Below are 25,057 nucleotides of genomic sequence, written 5' to 3'. Positions count from 1 at the left end.
ACTAAAAAACAAAAGCAGGGAAATTGTTTTGTTAGTTTTTTTTTCTTCTCTCACATGAAATACATTGTTGGCGCAATCCTAACGCGGGCTTATCCGAAAATGATCATTTTAGAAATGAAAATCGTGTAAAAGGATTTGGATCGCGTAAAAGCAGCGTTTTCAACGTTGTCAAGGCTTTCCCAAGCACCGGCATTTATCAGCAGAGGGTACGTACATTTCATGGTTAATTCCACTTAAGTCAGTCACATTACGCTTTACTCGTGGCGTTGAGGAGGAGCTCAGTTGTTTATTCATTCACGTCAGCCCCCTTTCCCTTCCCTTCCCTCCTTCCTGCTACACACAACGGGGACCCACCGTTAACTGTTTTTCCCATTTTAGTAATAACCACAGTCACGTCGCCACCATAAACCGATTTTGGAATCAGGTAAGTTGTGCTTTTTCCACCTTTCGCCTCTTTTTTGTGCGCGGGGGGCGGTGTATATGTGCATATGTGGTTGCCGGAGCGTTGACTTGTCCGGCCCGGAGAGGCGGAGGAGGAGTGTTTCAACCGTAACTTATCAAATTCCTCCTGACCGGGATACAAAAATGTATGCGCGATTTGTGCAGCTATTGTACGCTCCGGACAGCCGTCCTTCTGTGCCGCTTCCCTCGACGTCGAACACAAATGCGCGATGTAGGTCAGCAACTACAGTCAAAATGTCGTCTTTTCTTTTCTTCTTCTTCTTTTTTTTTTTTTTTTTTACTTCCACATTCTCTCGTGCCACAAACAGATGGCGTCGAGAGGGGGATGGAGAGAATGGGGGAAAAGAGACGCATGAAGGGGTAGGGGCGACACCGAGCTACGTTAGCCCATCAGATGCACATTTACACCTCCTCATGCCGAGACACCAAGAGGCTGAGGTGTCTTTGGGGAGGCCTGTTTTGAAGAAAGTTTGTGATGTTAAGTTGTGGCGCATTTCTCTTCAAATGTGCACTACAAGTTTTTTTTTTCTTCTATTTTTGGTGGGAGGGGTGGATACTGGTTTATTTTCAGCAAGCTAACGCATGCATCAGTCCCAGTGGATACCGAGATAAAGCTGGTGTCTGACAGCTCTGGAGAACGGGTCCCATATTTTGTTGGCAGAGCAGAGAAGGGGTTTGTTTCACACCGCAAAGCACCTGGAAGATGCACTGCAGCACATAACCTGTAGCCCGGGCTGCGTGGAAGACATCCTGCCACCAGTTGGCTGACTCTCAAGGCTGCCACAGATCATTGATAGGCCATTCAGGTATTCTCCATTGCACTAATGAGGGGCTGTGCCCCTCATCCTGGCTTGTCGGTGGAAGTAGGGGTCCTGTGTGGCTCACTGGGTTTGCATATGCACCCGCACTGTCTCAGTGCAGCTTTATGTAATGAAATGCAAAGGCAGAGTGAGTAATCACACTACTGACCCCGTAGATTCCTACCATGCAGTGTCTAATCAAGTAATGAGGATGGTGCACTGTATGCAGTAAGTCAGCTGCATACTGTGCATACCAGTTGGCAGCCTGGGGCCTGTTGATGTGCTCTGATGCACTTCAGTGGCTGGCAGTAATTAAAAAGACATCCTCCCCTTGTGGTCTTAGGTCATTTGATTGATGGTTGCCTGGATGGGAATATTCAAATGAGTCAGCAGTGTTCACTAAGGTATCACTGCCTTGCAGATCCTAAGTGCTGCTGCAGAACTTATTGTTGAGCATATTTGAAAGTGACCCATTTCTGATGTCGGCCTAAACCAAGGAGTCTCCTGAAATGATGCTTTTGCTCGATCGTTTCGGTGCTCGGAGGACCGGAGGGCGTCAACCACCGCCGTGCACTGCACCCTCTTATCGCGTTTCTGTTGGGGTTTCTCAGGGAATCCCAAAGATTTCAAGTAAACTCTTCACAGCAGCATCTTTGCTTCCTTTTTCTCCTCATAGGTGTTTAAGTGATGTCAGCCTGATATTCTCAGACTGTTGACTTCTCCACCTCTGCCTTTGAAAGAGTTGGCTCTTTATGTGCCTTGTTTTTTTGGGACTAATAAACTGTGGAGCAGTGGTGGAGGATGACCAGTCATGTCCACATCCATTGCAGTGCTCTGCCTCCCTGAATGCAGTTAAGAAGCTCTTTAACTTGGCCTGTTTCATGACAGCTATCGCATCTATTTTTGTTTGATGGGCTCTCAAGCAAATATAAGTGTTCTTCTCAAACTTGCCGTCTTTTGACCCCGCGCTGCTTTTTCGTGTTATTAAATGATTATTACGATAGGATTGGTCCCAATGTGTTATTTGTCATGGCAGGACAGGGTTTTGATCCCACAACCATTATTGTCACAAAAATCAAGATTAATAAGAAGCACTGTTTGAATTTTTTTAGCAATTCCTGATAATTTTCTATCTGTAGGATTCATGTCTGCCAGTTCAACTGCAGTTTTTTTTTTGTTGTTTTTCCTGTGCTTGCCCAGTTTGAGTTGCACAGTGAAAAATGAATTTACCCAAGTGTGGATCAATAACATGTTATTACACTGCTGCTGCGACTACATAATCTGTATGCTGCTCAGGGAATCATGAGCCAGCCGTTCATGGATCATCGGCGGCATCAGGGCCAAACGGAGAGCGTATCCACAATATTAAAAAATATCCACAAAAGTAAAAAAAACAAACAATCATCCTACCTGAGAATTAGACACATTTATGAATTAAGATGAAATGGAAATAAGGCTTTTCGTGATATACTCCCTCTATTCTTTACTAGGATGTGGGAATGTAGCCATGGAAGAGGCTTTAGAATAGCTGCTGATGGTGTCAGCACATTGCAGCGCTTGGCTGTGCTGCAGGCAGGGTTAAAAAAAAAAAAACAAGAAAAAAAGGCTGATGTTTCTCAAAGCACAAAGGCCTAATGTGTGGTGCCTGTTGGATACAACCATGCTGAACGACCTCCAGCGTGCGCTGCCAGTTTGGATGTGCTGTGCAAGTGCAATGTGTGGGCACAATGCTCAGACCTTTCTGGATTTAAAGGAGAGAAAAAAGGCGTTGTGATGTTGGTTTGTCAAAAATAAAACCAAATTAGTCCCCGAAGCACGCTGACAGCTTAATGTGGCTGGCTTCATTAATCAATGTGCATTGCATAACAGTTTGGGTGCAGTTTTGGCGAGCTTCTGACGGAACGTTTTCGCAGTTTGTAACACGACCGTCTTTGCATTAATCTAACTGTTACGGCCGTGTGGGCGATAGTGAACCCGAACAGTAACAGCCTCGTCGACTGTTGTTATCGCCAGGAACCTTGTCACGCAGTTTGATTCCTTGCGAGTAAAAGACACGCGTTTGTTTTTAAGATGGCAGGCAAGTTGCGGTCTAGATTGACCCCAGACTCGTCTGTGCCGGGGACACGTTTTTCCTCACGCCAGTGGCAGGGTTCACCAGATTGCAGTGTTAAGTCTGTTGGTTCAGCGTGAAACATCTCAACAACTATTGGGGTGGATAGTGGATTGCCATTTCTCTCGCAGCCCAATCGTGCGTCTCACAGGATCAGGAAAATGTCACTTTAATGATACGTTTTTTTCTTCTCATCCTGTACCAGTGTTTTTTTTTTTTGTAATGTTAAAATCCACAAAGCGGACAGGATTAAGATTTTCTTTTTACTTGGAAAATATCACAAAGAGCTATTTTATTCGCAGATTATTCGTGTCAAGGTTAGGTGTTTCATCATAGATCGTTTCAGCCTGCCAGTTTACCCCCAAACCTTCATGGAAAAAGATTAGCAGTGCTACACATATATTTGCCAGCAGTTTATTGGGCTAACATACACATGCTGATTATGTTATGACAAGGAAAAAAGAAATACTGAAAGTCAGTTCTTTGGTTAGAAAAATGCCTGATTTATTAGCTGAACACACCAACAGACCCATAATCATCAGTCTGTACCTACTATATATTCAGGAGGAGCCTTTGCACTTAGGTCCCTGCGAGCTTCTCTTCAGTTAGCTAACTACCGCTCTCCAGCATAATGCAGAGCAGTGGCCTACTTCATGCCCTATTCGATGTAATTTTAGCCATGTGTGCCCTAGCGTGCGCGCGTTGTGGCTACGTCTCTGTGTCCCACCCTGTCTTTTCTTCCCCGTCCTTTCACACTGTCCCTGCCTCTGTGTGTCTTTTGAGGGATGTGAGTTAAGTCATGACGTCGTGCAGTGCTGTTTATGTCAGCACTTTTTTACAGTTTTACAGATGATGCAGCCATAATGCAGTGTTGGTATGATTGTCGTGTTGTGGCCGAGCCATTAGTGCTGATAACTGGTTAAGACGGAGGCTGTGATTGGGTGAAAAGCAGTTGTCCTGCAGGTCCAGAACAGTGAAGCGCAAATTTCTTTTACATTGTTTGGAAGAACGTGAGGGCTCATTTACATGTAGACACTTCTTTCTGTATGATTTAGAAAAGCTGAGATACTTGGACTCTTTGGAGAACACCTCTATGATGTCTTAGCAGATTTATGGAGGTTTTTTTGAGTCGGACATCAGACATTAATGGCATCCTTGGATAGTGAAGATCACATTGAAATGGTGTGTCCTGTGTCATTTATCCATCACCAGAAATACATTCCTCCTTCATCAGCCCCGGATTCAATCTGTTCTCCGAGTGGTGATCCTAGAAATACAGGCGTGCTCATAGAAATCTCTCTTCAGCAATCAGAAGACCAAGGAGTCCTTAAAAAAAAAAAAATCATATGACATCATGATGTTGGTCTGGAAGAGCTTTAGGAGGCAGATGCAGCCGAGAGCACAGGACCATTCAAAGATATTCAAACCAAGCTACTTATTTCATCTCTCCTAAAAGCATGTGAGGTGCACTGATTTTTACAGGTGGAGTGGTTGCCTGGCAGAACATTTCATTTAAATAATGTAATTTCCGTTTTCTCGTACTTTTTTTTTACAAAGTTATGGTTGAATGCAAACCAAAATGATTTCCACATAAGCTCTTGCACAAAACATTCTCAATAGATGCTGTAATGTGAAAATATCCCAATAACCCTAATCTCCGATATTAAGTCCAGTATTGGTGCAAAAATCATTCCTTATTCTTCTTCTCTATATTAAATGCACCATCCAGATTCCCTTTCTCAACATACTCCCTTCGCCTGAAGTGCTCTTGAGCGAGTCACTCGATCTCAGTTTGATCCGTGGAAGCGCTGTGGTGTAGCAGATCTCTGCCTGGTGAAGAACAAGGGAAGAGCATTTCCCTTCGTGGATTTTTGTTTTACTTTAAATGTCCTGTTTTGTGTGTTTTATGTGACTGGGAGCGAGTACGGAAAGGTCTCGACCACCATGCAGCGAATGCTTTAAAAGAAGATCTGGACAAGACGCTTAGGGGGAAAACGGCAACGAAGGAAGGATCGGGCTAATACTTGAAGAAAAAAGATAAGAAGGAAGGACTAAATAAAAAATAAAAATAAGTGGGTAAAGGCCTGGAGAGAGAGAAAAAGGGGGTATCCATGGAAACGTGGGGAAAGAGTGATGTAGTTTGAAACTGCAACAGCCACCAAAGTGCTGAAACAAAATGGTAGGCCCACAGCAGCATTTAAAGGAGCAGCAGAGCTGACATTTATGAAGATGGTAAAAGACTGTTTTTAGGGTTCCTCTTTAGGGCAGCGTGTGAGTGTTTATCTTCAGAGTGATCTAGCTGCTTTCACTCACATTTAAGCAGTGAAAAAGATGACAGTTTACAAGGGAACGGCAAATGCACCATGCGTTTGGGAATTTGGGACTTTATTCCCAATGCTCTGCGCTCCCAAGTATCACATTCTGCTTGCCTCAAGCTCTGCAAGCAGGTTAGCTGAAAGATGCAGTTGACACCTGCTGGGAGCTTTCATGGCATCTCCATACAGGTAATGTAATGTGGCTTCAGATAAAAGCTTCAATGCAATGCGTAGAAGGCTGTCTGTATGTTTTCTCTTTTCTTATGATTTTCTTGAATCCAGGGAACCTTTGGAGAAACAGAGCTTTCTGGGTCGCTGAACCACAGGTCAATTCAGTTTGGCCCATTCCCAGTGGTGCACAACCTCTGCGCTCAGTGCATTGATTCTGCTCTTTGAAATAGATGCAGTTTGGCAACCTGTGTCAGTGCTGCTGCTGTCGGCTGCGTGTGTGTTCCCCACATAGTCCTAATTGCTGTGTAGTCCTTTTTTATGGGGTTGAACTGAAAATTTGGAGTCAAATATTTGATAAATGGTTCACAGCACACACAGTGTACCATATTGTTGTTGTGCGTCAGGATGAAACAAAACAGTTTCTTGGACTACTAGAAACGTCCAGTGCAGCTTGTTTACCATGTTTTAGCATGGGATTTGATCAGTTCATATCATTTATGCGCCCGATGAACCTGGCCGTTCACGTAGAACCAGGAAGATGAGCTCAGGCTGTGTTCCTATAATGGAAAAAAAAATCTGAGATGATTAATAAATTGCATTTTGGCCGAGCTGGTTTAGAGTTTATGTAGCACGTACCGACACAGTGGCTTAGCAGTGACTAAGATAACTGATTTGTATGCAAAAAAACTTTTAAAAAGCACTTAAATATAATCCGTAACGGTTAACTTTGAATATTGTTGAGTTCAGGGAACAAAGAGTCTGTGGAAGCTTTAAAATGTAGAACATACCTTTCCTGGACTGTCAATGGTCACACTCATACCATGCGTTTGCAAAGCCGCCACCATTTTCACTCTTAATGAGTACTCAAACCATCCCAATGAGTTTTCAAACCATTACAATCCTCACCGGTGTTTAAGGAAGAAATACAGAAGGCTGACACAACAGTTTCTTTATGTTGCAGTTCAACCAAAAAAGGCCCAATCCTAATTACACAAATCGTATTTTAAATATGATCATTCTGTGTTTGTTTGTATTTTCTATGTCCTGTGTATGGATAAAATGACAAAACATGTCCAGTAGTCAAACTCTGACTGCCTTCCAAATGGGCTCGTGTTACCTGAATTGAAGATGTGGGTGCGCCGAACTGCACAGTTGATCATGTGAGGGATTAAAGAAGAAAGGAAAGGGGCTGTGTGCTAATATGGAGTAACTGATATTAGGGTTAAATTTTTGTCTTTCAAATCTAACCCGATGGAATCATTTTTAACTTAAAAGTGACGTGAGGTCAGGGGTTGGGATGGCACCTGAGGATGACTGATGTCCTTCAGCGACTGAATGAATGAAAGTGTTATTTAAACAGAATGAGAAAGAAAGGGTATTCGATGTGTATGAGTGGCACACACCTGTCTTAAAATGATCTGACAACTCACACAGTCGGTATCAGTGTATCACTATCCTTCCTTCTTTTTTTTTTTTTTGGTGCTAGTTTTTCATTTATAATTCATCGCTCAACTGAGCATGTCGGTTTACATTAGAATGAACTTTCCGCGGCCCTTGGGCGAACAAAGAAGGTAGCGTCAAAAGAATCAGGATTCCATTTGGTATCTGTTCTGTGACAGGATGGCAACACAAAATTAAACATCTCTTTATGCTATAGCCAGAGGACGAGCTCGTTAGCTACGCAGAAACTTCTTCTTTCCTCTCTGCCCTTTTGTATCTTTCAGGCTCTGTGCAGATACATCAGCTCACTAAAAATATGGTACTCTAAAGATGGGTGCTGCTGCTGCTGATGATGGTGGTTTTAAATGTGCACTGCACAGGCTTCATGTCTTGAGCTCTGTTGTGCTCCACGCGCCATCCCAGTTTGTGATGTTTCTAGTTTCTATTTCTGAAACCTCATTTACTCAAATTAGACACAGATTCTCTTGTTTTGTGTCCTACGCTTTTCTCATTGCCTTTGATGCTAATTGCAAAAACATTAAAACTACGAATCTCCCCAGAAACTACAGCAGAAATGCATTTTTTTTTTCATAACCCCAGAACTCACCTTGGCATCATCAGATTTTGAAGTTTTCTTTAGAGCCAAGGTCACCCCAGTTGCTGTGTCATCTTCCATTCTCTTTCTTAAAGGTGTGCAGCCCTCAGAGGGCATTGTTGTTTTTATTTGTTACAAGAATAGGTGGAAGTAAAGCTGTAAATAACTTACCTGACTCCCGCCCTCTGGTATTCGCATACCATCTGGGACGAGCCCACAACCGACATGATTTCAAATGGGGCTAGTTTTTCTAAGACTCGTACATGTGATTGGATGAAGAATCTGTCCGTCATCTTGACTGACACGCCACTGCAGCCACTCACAATGACTCAACCCGTGACGTAGCTCAGAGCTTACCTGACTCCCGCCCTCTGGAGCATGAATGGGCGGCCATAACGCGGCCATAACGCGGCTATAACGCCCAGCGATTAATGATTGGCTCTGATTATTTTCTAATCGGACGAAACACATATGACTCCCAGGCTCCTCAGATGGTTGTGTGAGGAAAGGGAACGCCCCCACGTGTAGTTGGTGAACGCAGCCAGATGACGTGAGTCAGGTTAGTAAATAACAGCATTGAATGAAAGAAAATCGATCTGAGATTGAACCCAGTATGATTCTATTGTCAGCCGGCCATCTAACTTACTGAGCTTTGTGTCTGAATCAAATTCATAGACGACTGCTCTCTGAGGTTTTTTGGCTGTATATTCCTGTAAAATGATCACATGATCAAAAATGTTTAGAAACGGGATGGTTTTTTTTTTCCTCTCATACGGCGTACAGTCCTCAGGCGGGTAACAAACCACATGAGTAACACTGTGTATGTGCCAGCAGCTCACTCACCAGTGCTGTGTTGGCTCTTTCTATCAGGTTCAGTTGGCGGCTCATGGTTCGAATCCAGTCATTTCATTACCTCAATTCGGCCATTTTGTTGTTCAGAAATGAGGAAATGATTATCAAATAAATAAGTTGTGTCAATCGAATTGTTCTTCTTAATAAACGTCACTGACAGTCGAGGTGCTCCTGCGTGTGCAGTATACGCTCAACTAGACTCAAACTGGCCAATGAGCTCAAGGACACAGGCGAAGAAGTCGGTAACGGCAAAGATCAAGTGATAGCATGTTACCTTTTTGGGAAAAAAGTCAAATTTAAGTGTGTATTATTACAGCCAAAATTCCCAATGAAGCTGTTCTCATCCACATATTTTTCCAAAAATCTGTCCAAAAGTGACAGGAAAACAGCTCGTTAAGCCTATGTCACTTAATACATTTTCAGACTGTTTCTCTGCTGTAATAACATCTTGATATTATAACTCCAAAGTCTACTGACAAAAAAAATCGCCATTCAAGTAACTGGAAAAACAACATATGTTCAGTCCATTTGGCTTTACGTGCATAAATGATGATCTCCATGATGGGCCTGCTCTTTACTATTTCTGCACAATCTATCATTTGTGCGATTTGAGCAACTTCAAGCTAAGCCCTCGTCCTACGATGCCAATGTCTCGTGGCACAGGAACCCGTCTTGATCTGAGAACCTCTGGAATAAAGCCGATGTCCATCTGTGGAAACTGAAGATGAGCTGATATGTGAGGGCCTGAGCAGTCGGGTAGAGTCAAAGTCTGGGATGTTTTAGGGATTAACAAGGATGGTGATTACTGATGCTGGGGATGTTATTGTGTTAGAAAAGACGGGACTTGTGGAGACCAACAGTACCATTCTTCCTTTTCTCCTTTGGCTGCAGCCATGTTTATGGAACCACAAAACAGAGCGACAAAGGTTTTGTGCTCTCTTCCTCCCTCACTTGCTCCCTTTTTTATGCCTCTCTCTGTTTTTCTCTCTCCAGCTCTCTTCCCTACCCCCTCTTTCTGGTCCTTCTCTCTCTCTCTTTCATTCTCCCTCCCTCCATGTTTCTGTCTTTTTTTTTTTCTCCCTTTCTTTTGCTCTGGGTTTCCATCAGGCCTCACCCCTCCCACTCTCCTCTTCTTCTCTTCCTCTTTCTCACGTTGCACACTGCCCCTCCCTCCCTCTGCCTCGCTCTCCCGTCGCTCCCATCTCATCTCTCTTTTTTTTCTGTCTTTTTTCTGTCTCGCTCTCACACTACACTGTCCCCTCCCCCACTGCTGCCTCTCACTTTTCTCTCCCTCTCTCTTTCTCTCCTCCATTTCACTCGCTCGCTCACTCCCCCCCTCCCATCCCCCTCTCTTTATCTCCTCCCCTCCCTCCCTCCCCCTTCAATCCCTTTTTCATTCCATGCAATCATCTGTTCTCTCCTTCTTTCTCTCTCACTCTGCTTCCTCTATTACGCCCCCATTTTGTCTTCTGCCATTTCCCTCTCTTTCCTTCTTTCCTCCATGTTCTCTCTATCTTGTTGTTTACCGCACTTCTCCCTGACATTTATGATACAAACTTTATGAAAAAAAACAGTTTTATGTATCTGAAAAAGACAAACCTGACGGGTTGAAAGTAAATAAGAGCTGTATCTTCCACCCAAAGCATGTATAGTGGATATATTTATCCCGTCCAGCTACGGTGCCATTTTCAGCAGTCATTCACGTTAACTGAAAGATAACTGTCTGCTCCCTCTGGCACAAAGCTAGTGGTTTCTTTGTTTGCATGTACTCAACAAGTGGCTAACTGTGCTGGCCTACAGCCCAACCACAAATAACAGTCATGATCCTCAGGGAAGTGTAAGCTTGATGGGCCAGGTGACCTCACCTGTCAAGTTCACAGAGTTCATACCACTTCTTGGTATATCTTTATTTGACTCCACTGATTTTTAGCATTGTGTACTTTTCTCTACTATGTTTTCCACTCGGGATAGTTCACCCTCAGGGTGAAGGGGACCAACTTATTGTCATACTGGCTCTGCGTGAAACCATCCATCAATTTCCATCCATCAACTTAATCCAATTCAGGGTTGGAGCCTATCCCAGCCTCCACTGGCTGAGAGGTGGGGTACACCGGGTTGCCAGTTCATTACAGGGTCACTGCGTGAAATCATAGACGGTATACTGTGTAAAACATGGAATTAGCCACTGGATCTGATACTTTCAAGTCAGTTAAGAGGTTAGGGTTAGGTTGATTAACATATTTCTACGTTGTGATGTATCTATGGAAGCTGAGAGTGGCAGATGTCTGCAATTTTTTTGTTGTTGTCATGACAGTTGGGGAGGATCTGTCACAGTAAGTCAACACATGTGTGTTTGCTGTCCTGAGTTTAGTAAATGTCTGCTCTCGAGGACAGACGGTGACGTCTGTAGGTAGATGATAGTTTGCTGCCCTTCATGCTATCCCACTGTTTGTGGTGACTGGAGAACCAACTTTGCTAAGTCTAATGAACAAAATGCATTGTTCTGTAACAACATAGGCAAGGTAACAACATTACAAAATGACCCTTGTTAGCTCCAGATGATGACTTATTTAACTTGTGATCTCTGAATGATAATATAATTGTTTTCTTATTTGGCCTGGCATGGCCTCTCTGTTCCAGAGGCATCCGACTTCAAAGACACATATTTTGTTTCTGCCTATTTTGACTAAAGGCCACACACACACACACACACACACACACACACACACACACACACACACACAGGTTAAGTAAACATACCTTAAATTAAAGTTTTGTACAGCACCGTAGAGTGGGGATGTCCTGATCAAGATTTTTTTTTTTATCCTTGACACAGATCCCCATAAGTTAAGATAAAGTATCTGCCCGTACTAGCACTTTCCACGCCCCGTATATGCTCATTACGTCAGTAGGTCTGCAAGTGCAACGAAGATTCCCATTGATTTGTTCTGGAAAAGCACTGGAATGCTCATTCAGACATGACACAGACACATTCAGGTGAAGAGAAACGGGTAAAGTGTAAAAAAATAATTGCATACTGTATGTCCCCTTTCAGGAAGTCTGAATGAGTTACCAGTGCTGGACCTGCACTACTTTCATATCTGAGTTAGTCTGACTTGAAAACCTCTTCATAGCCATTTTACGATGCTGACAAGTCAACAAATAATTTGATCATTCACATTCACAACTCTTATAAAGAATGGAAATAAATATAGGAACATGAACAAAAAAAATATATGTCTGTTGGTCTTTTAGGCTCTTTAATCATAAATTGCACCTGGCAGATAGGATGCAGCAGAGGACCGGGGCCACAATGATATTACATCACTTATATGGCATGAAATCCACCCGTCAGCCAGTCAGCTCTATCAAACAGCTGAACCTAATGTGAAAAAAATGATGTTTGCTTTGGTCTCACCCAGCTGTTTTCATAAAGGTGAGCGAAGACCATTATGCAAATACGCGTGTGGGCAGATTTGTAAAATCGCATAGATGACAGCTTCAGTGTACAACAACAAAGAAGCTTCCATGTGGCAACTCTCTCTGACACATCTGTGGTTTAACTGAGGTGGAACTAAAGTTGCAGCAGGTACTTTCGTAATATGTAAGCAGAATAAAATGATAAAATGAATCCATAGAAAAGTAGAGTCTTTTGATTCATCCACGTTGTGTCCGGCTGGATGTACTTCACGTCTTTTAGATTTTGAGTCGCTGTCGGCCACTGCTGCTCAGCATATCTGTTTAATTCAGCGAGAAATGTGCTTTGAAATGGATTGTGTGTTTTTTGCATCGTTTGCAGTTTTTGTAACGGCTCACAAAGGTTTTTTTTTTTGTTTGTTTTTGTTTTTTTAGCATGCACATCTAGATCTGTTTGGAAGGCTTCTTCTGATTGTTTTGGCTTCCCATTTAGGTGTCATGTCATTTTGGCTAAAAATTCTCGCTCATATGTAATGCTCCCTGAGTGAGAACAGATGACTTGAGAGCATTTAAACGTAGGGCCGTGAACAGGACTCGAGAGCAGAGGTTCTCCTGGCTGAAACAGAAGTCACGCCCCTTGGCATACCGTGGCGTCGCTATTGGGGAATAATCTGTTTAGTTTAGTTTTCATGGAAAAAATGTATGTCTAGGACCGAGTCTGAAATAATCAGCACTTTTTTTTTTTTATATATTTTTATGGGCTTTTTATGCCTTTAATGATAGGACAGTGTGAGAGAGACAAGAAGCAGGGGGCAGAGAGATGGGGAAGACACGCAGCAAAGGGCCGCTCGGTGCGGGAGTTGAACCGGGGCCTGCTGCATCGAGGACTAAGCCTCTGTACATGGGGCGGCTGCTTAACCCACTACGCCACCGACCACCCCATAATCAGCACTTTTGATTAGGTTTGAAGAGGAACTATGCAGAAAGAAGGAAAACAAGCTCATAGTGAACACAGTGCAGTGCTTTTCCCTCTCATTGCATTTAAAAGTCAGGCTGTCAGTGTTCCTCTTTGTCATGGGAGGGACGTGTCATTGACGTAAAAGAAAGATTTTCCCTTTTGTGGATATGAATGTTGTGTGTGTGCACAGTATGCTGAAGAAGGGACAAACCTTCCAAACTTACCGCTTTGGCTCACACTCTCATTCATAATGTACAATGGTGTCAATTGTTCAGTTTTGGCAGCTTCCAGTGACCCATGGAGTGCCACATATGTTAGGGTTAGGGTGAGACAAGTTGTTGAAAACTTGATTAGTTTCCTTTGCAAAATATTGTTGTTGTTTTTTTTCTCTCCACAATGTTGAAATTTCTGTTGAGTCCAGATAATGTCGGACTTTGCCCTCATGGAAAAAGCAGGTCATTGTTAGGAGAATTCACGTCACGAGTCTGTGCTGGTAACAAAAAAATATATATTTTCTTTCCCCAATTAAAAATATTGAGTTTGACATTTCATGGAAAACTTTGTTTTCAGATTCTTCACCAACTAGAAGAAGCATTGATATTTGCAGTCCTTGACTAGGCTGACATTGCGTTTTAAGTCATATGAGCACACCTGCATGTTGGAGGCATGTTACAACTAAATACAGTCTATGCTCCAGAGAATACAGCACAGTTTGGAATAAATTATGTCACGATTTAGATGTTTCAGGTGAAAAGGGGGTGAAAAACTTCATCATAAAAAGCCCCAAAAAATACTTAAAAAAAAAAAAAGTGTGAGTAGCCTACCAAGCATTTTGTTTTTGCTGATCCAACAAATGGACCCATGATGCTTGCACATAAGGCCAGGCCTTTATTTATAGGCCTGCTAGAACTGCAGTTGTAAATGTGAGTGTACTTAGTTGTGCATTGTTTATTTCAGCGTTTGGAATTTTGTAAGCCTAGTTTCGTCATTGGCAGGCGATACATGACCTTTGTGGACTTCGGCAGCTACCTCATCTCTCCACGCATCCTTAATTCACTGGAGGTGCACCAGTCCTGAGACGGCTTGAGAAGAGATTAAAGTTTACACTCGAACCCCAACATTTCCTAATGTGTCAATCAGCTGCTCAATTTGTCAGTGCATCTGGGATTGAGACGAGAGGTGTTTGATGCAACATGGAAGAAAGAGAAATATCTTTGTTCTCTCCTTCGACTCAGATTTTTGTCTCATTCCTCCCTCCATCCATCGTCTATTTCTTCTTTTTCTTTTACCGCATTCTGCTCCCATCCCCCTCTGTCTCTTTCTCTCGTTCTGTCCTTCCCCTCCCCTCTCTTCTCCTCGATTATTCTTTCCATCCGCTCTCACCTCCCCTCACTCTCTCTTCCATTTGCTCATCTCCTTGTCAGTCACCTTCTCATCTCTGTCTTCGTCCTACTCTCACGTGCTCGGATCCAAGTCTGTGCACAAAACAATCTTGTAACACTTTTTCTCACTCCTAAACCTCACTTGATAAATGAGAGACAGACACGGGAAAGGGATGCAGAGGGAAAGAGATGGATAGATAAAACACAGAAAAGGAGAGAGAGAGGGGGAGAGAAAGAAACAAAGATGAGGAATGACAGAAATGGAGGAAAGGAGGGTGAGTGAGGCTGGTGGCAGCCTGAAGGATCCATAATTTCAGACTGATATGATGTTGATTTTGTTGTTGTGTATGTGGGGGGGGCATTTTTGCTACTTTAAGGGGACTTAGCCCATTTATCACCAGACAATCAAGAAGCCTTGTGCATCAGTGATGTATGAGCTGGTGAGCCGTGTGTTTGTTTTTGAACCTGCTGGCCACATGCTTATTTGGCAGAGCAACATTTTGTGTCTGCTTGTTTGTTTGTGTCTTTTGTGTGTGTGTGCGTGCGTGTGTGCTGGTGTGACCAGAGTCACTACCGAAGCTGTGCTGAGGAGGAAGAAGGAGGAGGAGGAGGAGGATAACGTTAGCTCCGCCTCCTCCTCATTCCTCACACATAAATAGGAGGCGGACGTAGCCTCTTCTCTTTCAACACTCGCACTGAAGAATGAGATCCTTAAAGCACCTGAAACCTCACAGCAGGAGGAGTGTGGTGAGTTCATTAGCTCCCTGTCGTAGCATGTTGGAGTGGTGGGTTACTGAGGCGGTGGGCACCATGGGTTTGATTCCAGTGAGGCTGAAAGATGGGTGGAGAACTGTGGTCAGAGATGCTTCCATTCAGTTCTGATTTTCTTTGTTTGTAAAGTTGCTGTTAGTGTATTTCATATTTGTCCCAAATTAAGAATAGTCTCGGGTGTAAAACTCATCATCACCTTCATTTAAGCTGTTCTGAACTCTTTGTGGCTCTCTTTTTCACACTTGTCTGTTTCACCTCACATTTTCATTTTGTCTGGCTTTCATTTTGGCATTTTCTTTTCTCCCTCTGTCTCCAGGTTACTCACTGCCTCTCCCTCCCTTCCTTCCTTCTCTCTGTCTCTACATATCTTTCTTTCTCTTTCTTGCACTTGCTCTCTTTTGCCCGCCGCCTCACAATCACCCTCTCACTCTTTTCACTCAGACTTCCTGTCTTCCTCCTGCCCACCCCCTTCTCTTTTTCCCTTCTCTCCTCCATCTCTCTCTCTACCTTTCATTTTCTCTTTTATTTCTTTTCTTTTCTTTTCTTTTCTCCTCTCCTCTTTTTTTTTTTCCCTTCATAAGTCTCCTGCCTGCTCTAAGCCCTCATTTCTTCTCTTCTTGTCTCCTTTAATTTCTATGTTTTTGTCTCCTCTCCTGCTTTCCCATCCTTTTTTTTTTTTAAATCTTGCTCAGATTTCTTTTTCATTTTCCCCCCTCTTGCACTTTGGTGTGTGTGGAGATCAGTCCTTCCCAACACACACAAGCCATACATGGTTAGCACGGTGGATTAGGAAGCTGTCTTTCGTAGTTCCTGTGTTTCAGTCTCCAGATCTCAGGGTTTGCTTCAGGCCAGCCTCCCTTTAGTCTGACTACTTTTACTAGAGAGATTGATTTGGGAGTAGGTTCGTCTCTGCAGGGAGGAAATGTCTGGATTGCGCATCCTCTTCAATGATGAAATAAATGACACTTGAAAATCAAAATCTCTGTCTTTCTTCTTCTTGAAACTGAGAACAAAATACTGATCAGTTGCTTTTCTTCTCTTATCGACTCACTTTTGATGAAGGTTGCTCTCTGGGCTGTTGCCAAGTTATAACCTGAACTTTTCTACTTTAATAGTGGTTGACTGTATGGTCTCATAAATGCTGATTTAATAAGAAAACTGTTATTGCTAATAATTATGTCTTTACAGTTAGATATGTACTTCATTTGCATTTGCTTTCTCGAGATGCTCATAACTTGACTGATATCTGTGTGTTTGTGTCCCGTTTTTGTTCCAGGAGGAGGCGAGCCGGCGCCTGGGTAGATGTGAGCCCAAGGTAATGGCCAGGCTGGTGGACATAAGCACACAGACAGATCCTGTAGTCGTGCTGTCCTTGGCCCAGGCCGCCGTGCTAGGTCTCATCTCCCAGAATGAAGTGTTTGGAGCTACCATAGCACCCAACGGCTTCTACACCGGTGAACCCAAAGAGTCCCCCGCACCCCCAGTAGACGGAGTTGACTACGAGTACGCCGACCAGCTTATCGGAGCCAACGGAGATTACCTAGGAGACAACTTGGGAGAAGACGGTCAGATGCAACCCAGCTGCAGTCAGAGGAGGTGGCAACAGGGGCCGCCTCAACATCCGGACACAAAAATGGTTGTCCCCGATCGCCATGGCCTTCAGGGCGCGGACGTATCCACGTCCCACGTGAAAGGGGAGGTAGTGACCTCTGGAATGTCCTCCTGTGTCCACATGCTGAACAATATGGTTCCCAGAGGTGGTTTAGTTCAAGTGGATCCGGCCACTCTCAGAGGCACCAACAAGAACTGCGCAGAGTGTGAGCGGGAAGTAACAAACCAGCAGCAAGCTAACACACACGTCCATCCTCCTCCACCCCAGGTGGTCCACAGAGGACCAGAGCCGGGCCACAGAGGACTTCAGGGCCCGCGGCCCATGGGAGGTCACGGTCGCGGCGGCAGAGAGGATGAAGAGGAAGTAGAACACCAGGGGAACACCATGATGAAGCCCACGCAGCAGGAGGAAGCCATCAGCAGCTACTTCCAGACCAGCGAAGTGGGCAGCTATGATTCGACAGAAATGGGCATGGGTACCGAGTACGAAGATGGCAGCCAGAACATGATGTGGACAGACGGGAGTGGCGGAGCACAGCACCAGCAGCCTCCACATCCCCAGCCCCCTCGGCGTCATGGCGGTCGTAGAGTTGACCGGCTAGACATCAATATCCAGATTGATGAATCGTACTGCGTAGATGTTGGAGATGGTCTGAAGCGCTGGAAGTGTCGCATGTGTGATAAATCGTACACGTCCAAGTACAACCTGGTCACGCACATCCTGGGCCACAATGGCATCAAACCACATGCCTGTCCACATTGTGGGAAACTCTTCAAGCAGCCCAGTCATCTCCAAACCCATCTGCTAACCCACCAAGGCACGCGGCCCCACAAGTGCACCGTCTGCAAGAAGGGCTTCACCCAGACCAGCCACCTGAAGCGGCACATGCTGCAACACACTGACGTCAAGCCCTACAGCTGCCGCTTCTGCCGCCGTGGCTTCGCCTATCCCAGCGAACTGCGGGCGCACGAGGTGAAACACGAGCGAGGACGCTGCCACGTCTGCTCACAGTGCGGCATGGAGTTCCCCACCTATGCCCACCTCAAACGGCACCAGACCAGCCACCAAGGCCCCCACACCTTCCAGTGCACCGAGTGCAACAAGTCTTTCGCCTACCGTAGCCAACTCCAGAACCACCTCCTGAAGCACCAGAGCCCGAGGCCTTACACCTGCTCTCAGTGCGGCCTGGAGTTTGTACAGCTGCACCACTTACGTCAGCACTCACTGACCCATAAGGTACTTCCTCCTGAACCTCCCACTCCCACTCAGACTTCCTGACTGCTTTAATTACAGACACCCTCTAAATGTTACCTGTATACACCATTAGAGTGAGGGACTCTTTTACTCATAGTGGAGAGTGAAAGCTCAGACACACACACACAAAAAGGAGAGCTTTCTGATCTTTAAAGGGAGGCCACATCTCTGTTGTACAAAGGTGTCACCTCAGGTATTTGTCTGTCCTTTCCTCACTGATATCTGGTTGAAGTAGACCGGTAAGAACTCTTAGCCTGGCACTCTGTAGACCAAGCAGCACTCAGGTTAAGTATTAATGGAGACTAAAAGTCCGATGTAAAAAGTAGGAAGCTTCTTCATTCCTAACGGACCTTTAGTCAACATAAAGTTTTTGTCAGTCGAGTGCTAGCAGATCTGTATGAGGAAATTGCTTGCAGTGACTCCGAGCACAGTTAATCACCTGTTCACTATTCCATAGAGTCGGCTCCAGGATGTGTGTCCTGGGGACATCATCAAGAAAATTGAGTTCCCAGCTTTGAAAGGGGTTCGTGCATATTAACAATTCAGACCAGAGCTGTTTAAGATTCTAGAAATGGTGTGAATTCTCAGTGAAAATAGGTTATAATTACCCCTCTTTTGCACATAATGATGCTTCCCTGCATAAATGCTTTGACCTCGTCATTCGAAAAGGCTCATCTGCAATTTTAGCAGAGAAATGCCGAAAAGAAAAGGACGAAGAAGCAGAATAGATTTTTTTTCTTCTGTCAAGTGATTTCCTTTCCTCTAAGATTTCAATCTTCACAACACAGAAAGCGTCTTCTTGTACTCCTCAGTCCCCTTTTAAGTGAAATGTCTGTAATTGGTCAGTTCCCCAGAGCTGTTCTGAACATATTCAGGTGAGGAAGAGAAACACGAAGAGCCCTGCAACTCTCAACCTGTGAACATAACAATTTCAGTTTTAGTCATGAAGATTGATAAAGGAACAAAACATCGACGGATAGAAATATCACATTGTCACAAAGAATTTAAAGTCCCACTCATCGTGATTCCGTTGGAGATACATGGCGAGCTGTCAGTGTTCTCTCTGGTGGTTCGTGTTTATCCCTGCTGTCTGCTCACCGCTTCCTCTGGTGGACACCAGCAACGCAACCCATTTGTTGCGGAGACGGTGGGCGGACAGACAGTCTGCCAAATTTGTTTTCTCACACAAACACTCTCTCGTCAACCAGGGTAATATATATTTGTCCCTCTCATTGACCCAGAATACACTCAGTCTATCCCAGACTTTGCTCAACTAACTGAGCGCTGGGTGGAGAGGACGAGTAAGCAGCACATTCATTTACAAGGCCTTAGATTTTCTTAAGCTGTCTGCCTCTCAGCCTTTATGTTTCCTGTGGCTTGAGGTTGAAATTGTTACAGGGGTAGAATGAAGATGGATAGAGATGGCTTTTCTCCTGCAATAAAATAATCTCTTTTCGTACACTTAAAATGGCTGCCATAGATTTTTGTAAAGCCAGACAAATGGGCACCATCTCTCTCTGGCAGGATATGGATATAATTGTACCCCTGACATTGCGTGTCAAGATAGCAACTCTGTCTGTTAGATCGAACCTTTAAATGCGCCCTTTGGTCAGAGCATTTTGCAGGAAGTTGCTTCTCACTTGTTGTTTTTGTGGGAGAAAAAATTAAACCAGAGGATGGTTTCAGATTGAATGTTTTAGACTCCTCAAAATAATCCAACTTTTGCTGGATTATTTTAATGTCCAGGAAGACTTAAAGATGCACGTTCTTGAGTAATAGGGCTTTTTTGTTATGCGCTGGTGCATTTAAATGCAGTTTAACTGTGATGCGCAGCAGAAATAGCTTTATTATGTCTGTGTCTACACCCTGGGTAATACCTTTTGTCACCTTTGTCACAATTTCCTGAGGTCTCAATGAAACATGTGTGACATGCTTTAGTCATGAACCATGTATTTACACCTCTGTACATAACAGCTGGTTTTAGGGGGTGGAGTGAAGGCAACACTGTCTTCTGTCACGTGTGCTTTCTTAGATCAATTGTACTGCTTTGCGCTGCCATGCAAATGTGAGGTCGAACACAATATAACACTCAATAAATCCAGAAGCATGATATAAACGGTATGAGAGGACATGCAGTACCTGTTCAGAGAGCATGCACTACCAGCATCAATAAGGCTATATTTAGAATAGAATAGAAACCGATGCAACACAACAGAAAGCATGCCACAGTTTTCTGCCTGTGTGTGTTGCTGGCATCAAATTCTAGATTTGTTTTGAGTCTGCGGAGCTGCTCAGTGAAGACATGAGTCCTCTAAATACATGTCTGGAGCTGCTGCCAGTCTCCTTAAGAGGCTTTTTAGGGGCAGGAACCACAGGACGTGTATCCAAGAAATGAGAAGGCTTTCTCTGGTGTCGCAGGTGCAGGCAGCAGCTTATCCCATAAGGCCGGCACGATGCAGTAATGTCACATAGTGATGCCAAAGAGCAACGGAAGAGTAGTCTAAACTACAAATGAGGCATTCCGGGCAGTTCAGACTGGAGCCTATCCTGGCTGTGACTACATGCAGCCTAGTAAACATTTGCAGAAATCATTTCGTAATGTTTTTCTTTTTTTTTTTTTTTTACTCGTGTTCGCACTCCGCAGGGGATGAAAGGCCACAAGTGTGAAGTGTGTTCCAGAGAGTTCACCCTGTCTGCCAACCTGAAGAGGCACATGCTCATCCACAACAGCGTCAGACCTTTCCAGTGTCACGTCTGCTTCAAGAGCTTCATCCAGAAGCAGACCCTGAAGACTCACATGATCGTACACCTGCCCGTGAAGCCATTCAAATGCAAGGTGAGCATTTCAACTCAGCAGCGGGTGTTAAGAGTTCTCTTCGTTTCAGTTGAGTGCACCGGGATTCTGTAAAGAGAAGGTAGCAGCTGCATGATTCTCCTATGAGTTGCTTCCTGCTCTGACATCAGTGACTTTGCACAAGTGGAATGAAAAGAAAGTCCCAGAAATTAGAAGCAACTGTTTTCACTTACTACAACCTGCCAGCAAACGCCGCAGGGTGCATGTTTAATGTGTATGTCACGAATGTCAACCTTTTAAGTTAAGTTTCTGTTTATTTTCATCAGGTATGTGGCAAGTCTTTCAACAGAATGTACAACCTGCTGGGCCACATGCACCTCCATGCTGGCAGTAAGCCCTTTAAGTGTCCTTACTGCACCAGTAAGTTCAACCTGAAGGGAAACCTCAGCAGGCACATGAAGGTCAAGCATGGAATGGACGTCTCACCAGAGGGACAAGGTGAGGCCCGCTTTAATTCTATGAATATTAAGTAAAGGTTCCTTGACTGTGCATTCTGTCCCTTAGCGACATCTGAAATGAGATTCATATAACTTAATATCGTTGGGTTGGGGGTTGTTAATCTTAGAAGTCATTTATTTGTTTAATGTGTGTCAGATAAGTGCTGCATCGAATCTAATCTAAGTCCAATTTGAGTTTTTTTTTTTTGTTAGTGTTGAATTACTTCTGGACATTATATCAGGGCATTTTATTTTCAATGCTAACAATTTTTCAGGAGCTTGAAACTGGAAAAAATGCAATTAGGAGTTTTGGAAGGGTATTTATCCCGAAATGTGTTGAATTTTTCAGAAGTTCTTCCAGAAATGGAAAGCCAGGGGGAGTATGAAGGCCAGAACTTCAGTTTCACATCACCAGACAGTATGGACAATGGTAGCTCCCAAAACCTCACTAAACTCACTACAGCAAACATGGACGACATGGAGGAGTATTACAATTTTGGGAAGGATACAAACAGCTACACTACACCATGAGTGTCAGTGCACCAGAGAAGATGCGTTTACGTCTTTCTTTTTCCTTTTTTCCTTTTTCTTTCCTTTTGAAGCCTGAAGGAAATTACAGAGTAGTTACAGAGGCTTTGGGAGACTCTGGGAAAGTGGCTTTCTTTTAGTTTTGGCCTCCTTCCAGAACAAATGGATCTGGGGACGATGATAGGAGGCCAGGAAGGAGGAACGCTTCAAAGGGGACGTTTCAACTCTGTTGCCTATTGCAGAGACGCTGAAACTGGGTGACGCGGTCTGGAGCTCCTTTTACAGGATTACTTCACTTACAGACTCAAAGACTCTTACTGATGGACAGTTAAATCTGTATGTTGTGTGTATGTATCAGTTATTTGAAGAAAAAAAAAGAAAAAAGACAAAGTTGCAGAGCCATCGGTTACATTTGATATGATAGAAGTTTATCGTTTGCCATCTTTTTTTCATTCACAACCTACGTATGCCCTTATATTTTTGACTCAAAGTGCCAGCTACAAACATTTGCAACAAAGCTTCCACCGTGTCACCTATTTACTCGCTGTATATCAAAGTTTGGATACATAGTCACAACATATTCATAGGTTTGAATGCTCTCTCACAACCGGTCGCAACTGTAGTGAACCGTTGCTGCCCCGCTGTCCGTTTTTAAGTTTAAACACGTTCAGCTTTCAATGCATTTGTGCTTTTTTTTTTTTTTTTCTTGCACAGGGCATTCACCGCCAAAGTTAGTTACCGTCTCCGCTGTCGGTTTCAAACCCGAAGATGAAATTGTTGGCATGTTAAAGCTCTGTCACTGTACAAATGATTCTGCTCCATGCTGTGTGTTAGCCGCCATTTTTCTTCCACGTTAATGCTCTGTCCCGGGCAGTGAAAACACCGCTCTAGTTTTTTTTTTTTTTTTAATTACTGGGTGAACAATACAAAGCACTTTTTCATTGAAACCTTTCTTTTTCCCATGAAAGCTGTTTTCAGTAGGAGGGAATTCATTTGCCTCAAGGAGAAGAGCAGGGTTGGGGAAACAAGATTGTAGAATCTCTAAAGTCCCATAAAGGCAATATTATTAAACTCAAGCAGAGTTCTGTTCCCATTAGGATTTTGTAAATTGCAGATTACCTGATATAGATATTTCACAGTCGTCTGTCCATATACGAGTTGAAGAATGAGCAGTTTGTTTGGAGAATCAGAGGTTTAGGCTCTCTTTGTTAGTTGTTTCAGCACTCCTTAATCCAGGGCTGGGTTCACGTCACTTTTAATTCAGGCAAAAGAAGAAAAAAAACAAACATCGGAAATTACGATAAAAACTTGTTAAAAAAAACTATCTCTAGGCTGAAGAGATGAAAATCTATTATCTGCCAGTCCGGCTCAGTTTGATTTTGAAATGACTGAATTAAAAGTGGTCTGACGTGGTCCTGCTTCTCAGATTCTGCGTTGGGGAAGAAATTCAGCTCCCCCTGTCCTGCCATGCAGGTCAGCCTTGATATGCACACTAAACCTGAAGAATGGTCGACTAGTTCTTTTTTTGAGATGAGAAATATTAAACTGAGACCTCATGGAAATTGACCATGAATTATTTAATAAAGGTCCTCTAGTTTAAATGATGAATGTGTTCGTTTTAATCTGTCAGTGTGTCAGGGATTAAATCCTTCAGCTACACCCGTGTTATGGCTCTTAGAATGGCAGTGCTGGCCTGCCTGCCAGTCTTAGTCCATAATGAAACGTCAAAACTATTGGATGGATAACCGTGAAAATCATTGTTTCGGTGAATAAATGCCTGGGGATTTCAGCAGTGCTCGCGTATCCTCTCCTGCCACCGTCAGGATGATTACGAATTCCTAACTAATATATCTTTAAAGCTATCGAATGGATAGTCTTTGACTTTTCAACATGGTCTTGTGACCCTCAGGATGAATTGTAATTACTTAAAACAAAAAAAAAGTTAATCTCGTGCCAGGTCAAAAGGCTATACTTATAGGATTTAAAGGCTTATTATAGGATTTTACCTTCGGATGGATTTCAACAAATTTTACAAGTTTAAAATAAACAACAAAGGCCTCCTTAGGCGTTATAATAGACATTGCTGATGGGTAATCCTGTGATTTAACATGGTAGGATGTTTGGGGACACATTTCCTGTTATGTGTGTCTTTTGGGTCACATCTGCCACCTCTGGAAGCTTATTCGACACCGAGTGAAGGCCCTCCTGAGCTCACCGTGTGGTCAACTGCTTTACAGTGACGGCCTCGTGGATTCTTTGCACTGCGCCGGGATTATGCTGTACTTCCATAAAGGAAAAATAATTTCCAAGAATGAGATTGATCACTTGATCATTTTGCAAGTGAAACAGCTCTTTGAGGGCAGCAGATGATATTAGGTGGGAGGTTCTTTTGCATTTCCAGGGGAACGTTCTTCTGGGAGGAAATGGAAAAAAGTGAGGAATGAGGGTCATCTAAATGCTAATTTCTGCTCATTTTTGATCTGGGCACTTTGCTCTTTTTCCTTTGACATTTCAGTGAAAAAGGGCCTAAAAGCAAGAGACAGGCCTTTCCTTCAGATCAGTGGTTGGCTATAAAGTTAATTTCTCTCAAGACTTGAGTTCCAAATGGTTGAGAATGAGCCAGAAGAACAAGTTGGTGTTTGGATGTAGGTGATGTTTGAATAAACCGCTGCAGTTCCTCTGTAGGACACACAGATTGGAACAGTTTACAGTAATAATCTGATGATGCAGGTCAGGTAGGAACATCATAAAATAAAAATAAAGATCGACAAAGTAGTTTCAAAGTACAATGAAGAGTCAAGCACTAAAATACAGTGCAGAACCTGACTAATTGATCCTGATTGTCGACATCTGCTGGTAAAAAGCTGCAGTTGTCGCCACAACACAAAAGGCTTTGCCAAAATTTCCCATCAGATACACCCCCCTGCTGGTGCAAACCATGCCTTCTGTCATGCACTGGAGGTGCATATAAGCACTGTCAGATGGCAGCTCTCGTGCACAAGTGCGTGAAATTAAAATATGAAATGGAACTGCGGGACGACAGCTTTTGTGCAGCTGTTTTAGCCTCGTGTTCCACATCTGGATTTGTCATTTGGCTGA

The 25,057-nt window shown here is 43.7% G+C and overlaps 1 protein-coding gene across 2 annotated transcripts; it reads left to right on the top strand.

Annotated features, from left to right (window-relative positions):
• The first annotated feature begins 318 nt into the window (after window positions 1–318).
• Window positions 319–23,562, top strand: znf710b (zinc finger protein 710b). Of its 2 annotated transcripts, none has more exons than XM_075463944.1 (5): window positions 319–424; window positions 16,550–18,121; window positions 20,784–20,975; window positions 21,260–21,431; window positions 21,780–23,562. In XM_075463944.1, the coding sequence occupies exons 2-5, from the start codon at window positions 16,592–16,594 to the stop codon at window positions 21,959–21,961; spliced, it is 2,076 nt and encodes a 691-aa protein (XP_075320059.1). In that variant the 5' UTR covers window positions 319–424; window positions 16,550–16,591; the 3' UTR covers window positions 21,962–23,562. The 2 variants fall into 2 exon arrangements, with proteins under 2 accessions (XP_075320059.1, XP_075320049.1); XM_075463934.1 differs by lacking the exon at window positions 319–424 and adding an exon at window positions 15,205–15,249.
• Window positions 23,563–25,057: the final 1,495 nt, after the last annotated feature.

Source organism: Odontesthes bonariensis, chromosome 1, assembly GCF_027942865.1.
Source record: "Odontesthes bonariensis isolate fOdoBon6 chromosome 1, fOdoBon6.hap1, whole genome shotgun sequence".
In the NCBI taxonomy this organism is placed as follows: domain Eukaryota; kingdom Metazoa; phylum Chordata; class Actinopteri; order Atheriniformes; family Atherinopsidae; genus Odontesthes; species Odontesthes bonariensis.
Note: the sequence above shows the minus strand (reverse complement) of the source record. Positions and strands in the feature narration are given on the sequence as shown.

Excerpts from the sequence above, each read along its gene's own strand:
- znf710b (XM_075463934.1), top strand. The coding sequence starts at position 15,205 with ATGAGATCCTTAAAGCACCTGAAACCTCACAGCAGGAGGAGTGTG. Across the intron at positions 15,250-16,549 it reads CTCACAGCAGGAGGAGTGTG|GAGGAGGCGAGCCGGCGCCT; the intron begins GTGAGTTCATTA and ends TTTTTGTTCCAG. Across the intron at positions 20,976-21,259 it reads TGAAGCCATTCAAATGCAAG|GTATGTGGCAAGTCTTTCAA; the intron begins GTGAGCATTTCA and ends TATTTTCATCAG.